We start from the raw sequence: 3,416 nt of genomic DNA on the forward strand, positions 1-3,416 counted from the left end.
AGTTCACAGAATAGATTTATTTAGGTTTTATTTTAGTTTTTCTTTCCTCCTGTCAGTATTTTTTGTGACGGTGGGATTAAAGGTACTATCAATTCTGCTTTATTATGCCATTCTAAAATCCGCGTCTGTTTCTATTGCTGAAGTAACCAATGGTAGCTGAATCAGACAGACCAGAAAGGTGACATTTTCTATTTATTGTATCTAAAGTTAAAAATCACACAACACCAGGTTATAGTCCAACAGGTTTAATTGGAAGCACACTAGCTTTCGGAGCGACGCTCCTTCATACAACTACCTGATGGAGGGGCGTCGCTCCGAAAGCTAGTGTGCTTCCAATTAAACCTGTTGGACTATAACCTGGTGTTGTGTGATTTTTAACTTTGTACACCCCAGTCCAACATCGGCATCTCCAAATCAATGCTAAAGTTAGTTAGTTAATTCGATATCAATTTAGGCGCGGCTCATCGCCCCAGGCCAGGCGATCTTTTGATCTTTATCAGACTCTTGGGTTCAGCTACTGGTACATTCACTTACACAACATCCCATCACGAGAAATTGAGCATGTTATCACAGGCTAAATGTCATCCCTACAAATAAAAATAATTTCAGGTTAGGAGGAGCAAAGGGGTAAAAGTTACTACCTTAATTCTGTAAAACGTATTCGATGTTTCCTACCCCCCCCCAAAAAAAAATTCGTTACACACAAAAACGTGTAAGAAAAGAAATTATGGTCTCCGGTTGAATCACCTGTAGATACGAAAGCTGAGGGGAGTGCAACTTTATATATAGTGTTTAAACAATGTAGTGTGTGCTAAAATACAGCAGTTTTTTTTTGTAAATGTCTATTCTATAAAGTACCTTAGCTCAGTTAAGTTTAATATCGGTGTCATTCATAGTAGGTCTCTCTTCACAACATCAAGCAGATTTCACAGGCTCAATGATTCGCTCCTTCAGAATCCGCGAGAAAGCGACGAGGTTACTCGTTCAAATTGACGAAAAATTTCTTGGCACAGACAAGAGTCGAGTTGTGGACGGTGTCCCACATGTGGAGCAACCCCTCGGGGCTCAGTTTGTGGATGACCACCAGGTTTTTGTAGAAGCACGGGTCGCTGTTCATGGGGCTGACCCGGCGCTTGACGATGCCGAACGTCCTGAAGGCGTAGTGCAGCTGCGGCTTGACGCCGACCTTCTGCAGGCACATGCCCAGGTAGACGTCGTCGATGGGGTACAGCTCGATGCCCTCCGAGGCCACGAGCAGTCGGCGGGCCAGGGCCGACGCCATGAGGAAGCCGCCCCCGCCGGCGTAAGGCGGGTACGGCCGGTCGTGCAGCTGCTTGGGGATGAAGTACTTGCTCTGGTGGTTGCGGATGGGCAGCGCGCGCGAAATGATGTCGCCCGCGAACAGGTTCTCGCGCCGCGGCCCCTCGCTCTGCGACGCCAGGAATTCCAGAAGGTTCTCGGTGTTGACGAAGACGTCGTCGTCGCCCTTGAAGATGAAGCGGGTGCCGCGGCAGTAGATGTCGAACCACTTGAGGAAGTTGACCTCCTTGAGGGTCAGGTTGAAGAAGGTGTCCATGAAGTCCCACTGCAAGATGTCGCCGTACAGCCGGTCCTCGTATTCCAGAAGCTTCTGCAGGTTCCTCCGGTCTTTGCCGGCGGCCGGCGTGCCCAGCAGAAAGACGGTCCTGATGCTGCGGCCGCCCACGATGAGTTCCCTGCCCCAGGTTTTCCTGACGGCCGCCCGGCGGTCGTGTTGCTCAATGACCGACTTGACGGCGATGAGCAGGTGAGGCGACCCGGACTCCCGTTCTCCTCCAGGCGACGGCCGGCATTTTTCCGGATGGTTGAGCAGCAGCGGGAAATAGCGGCAGTGCCGGTAAAGGACGTACTGCTGGAAGCGGCTGTCCAGCCCCGAGAACCAGGGCAGGCTCCGCACTGAGGCGTTCGGGCTGCACTCGGTGACCGTTACCTCCCAGGCCGGAGCCGGGCTGCTGAGGTTCGCCAAGCCCCCGGACGGACCGGGCGCTGCCTCCTCGGAGCCCGGAGCTGCCGCGCCCCCGACACTCCCGTTACTGATCGCTCCGCTCCGGGCGAAGATGTTGTCGGCCTCCAGCCAGCCCCCCACCGCCACCTCCAGCTGCCTCCTGCCACCTCCTCTTCCTCCTCCGCCGGCGGAGGCCTCCCCCCGCAGCCCCGCGGTCGGGTTCAGGCCATCCCCCAGTTTGAGTTTCTGGAGGAGAGCCAGGGCGGCGAAGAACAGCGACAAGCTCAGCAGTGTCTTCAGCAGTTTCCTCTTGCGGAAGATGTAGTCCATGATCAGAGGGGGAAGGGGCTGAGTGAGATAGAGAGGGGCGTGATCTCCCCCCCTCCCTCTCGATCTCCCCCCCTCCCTCTCGATCTCTCCCCCCTCCCTCTCGATCTCTCCCCCCCCCCTCCTCCTCCTCCCCCGATCTCCCCCTTCCCCCCGGGCTCAGAGCGTCGGGCACTGCCCGAGACGCTGTCTTAACCAGCCCGTCCCCGGGTCGCCCGGGGAACCGGAGCCCGGGCACATGGCCCCCTTTCCCGGCGAGAGTTTGGGAGAGGGAGGTCCTGGATCCGACAGAAACGGGGGGGGGTAGTTAGACTGGTTGCGCTCCCTGGAGGACTCGCTGTCTCGTGGAGCAGGGGACACAGAGCTGCTCACTCGGGGCTCTCAGCCACTGGACTGAGCTCGTTGCCAGAAGAGGAGGAGATTCAAGTTTCCCGACAAGGAGATTAATCTCCCGTTCACATTTCTCTCTCTTTCCCCTCCTCCTCTTGGTTCAGTGCGAATTTTAGGTTGCCTTTGCGATGGTTTTTCTCACTGAAACTGCTGAATCATGCCTTTTGCACAAACCACATCTTCCAGACTGGCGGGCCTAATTGGAAATTCCTTGGCCTTTTTGCCAGCTTACCAGTTATGATTGTCGTTTCCAAATAATGCTTTCAGCTCCTTTCAGTTTATCTGTAAGGCAGTCACCTAAGTTGCCTTAGCCACCAAACCAAAACATTAAAATATTAAAGGAGCATAGAGTCATAGAGATGCGCAACATAAAAACAGACCCCTTGGTCCAACTCGTCCATGCTGACCAGATATCCTACATTAATCTAGTCCCATTTGCCAGCATTTGGCCCATATCCCTCTAAACCCTTCCTATTCATATACCCATCCAGATACCTTTTAAACGTTATAACTGTACCAGCCTCCACCACATCTTCTGGCAACACATTCCATGAATGCACCACTCTCTGCATGAACAACACATACGATGAATAATAATGCAGTGACATTGCACAATCATATTATTGGTAATATTGACTATTCTCCATTATACCATGCTCACCAGTCCTGGAGAGCCTCAAACATGCCAATAAACACAGTGTGTTCTCTTTCCAGA

At 52.9% G+C, this 3,416-nt stretch overlaps 1 protein-coding gene across 1 annotated transcript; it reads right to left on the bottom strand.

Moving 5' to 3' along the window:
* Positions 1-316: 316 nt before the first annotated feature.
* Positions 317-2,375, bottom strand: b3gnt7l (UDP-GlcNAc:betaGal beta-1,3-N-acetylglucosaminyltransferase 7, like). Its single transcript, XM_072586752.1, has one exon. The coding sequence runs from the start codon at positions 2,312-2,314 to the stop codon at positions 977-979; it is 1,338 nt and encodes a 445-aa protein (XP_072442853.1). The 5' UTR covers positions 2,315-2,375; the 3' UTR covers positions 317-976.
* Between the last annotated feature and the right edge of the window lie 1,041 nt (positions 2,376-3,416).

Source organism: Chiloscyllium punctatum, chromosome 16 (genome assembly GCF_047496795.1).
Source record: "Chiloscyllium punctatum isolate Juve2018m chromosome 16, sChiPun1.3, whole genome shotgun sequence".
NCBI lineage: Eukaryota > Metazoa > Chordata > Chondrichthyes > Orectolobiformes > Hemiscylliidae > Chiloscyllium > Chiloscyllium punctatum.

What these genes read in the sequence shown, in the direction of transcription:
- b3gnt7l (XM_072586752.1), bottom strand. Translation starts at nt 2,314, where the DNA reads ATGGACTACATCTTCCGCAAGAGGAAACTGCTGAAGACACTGCTGAGC.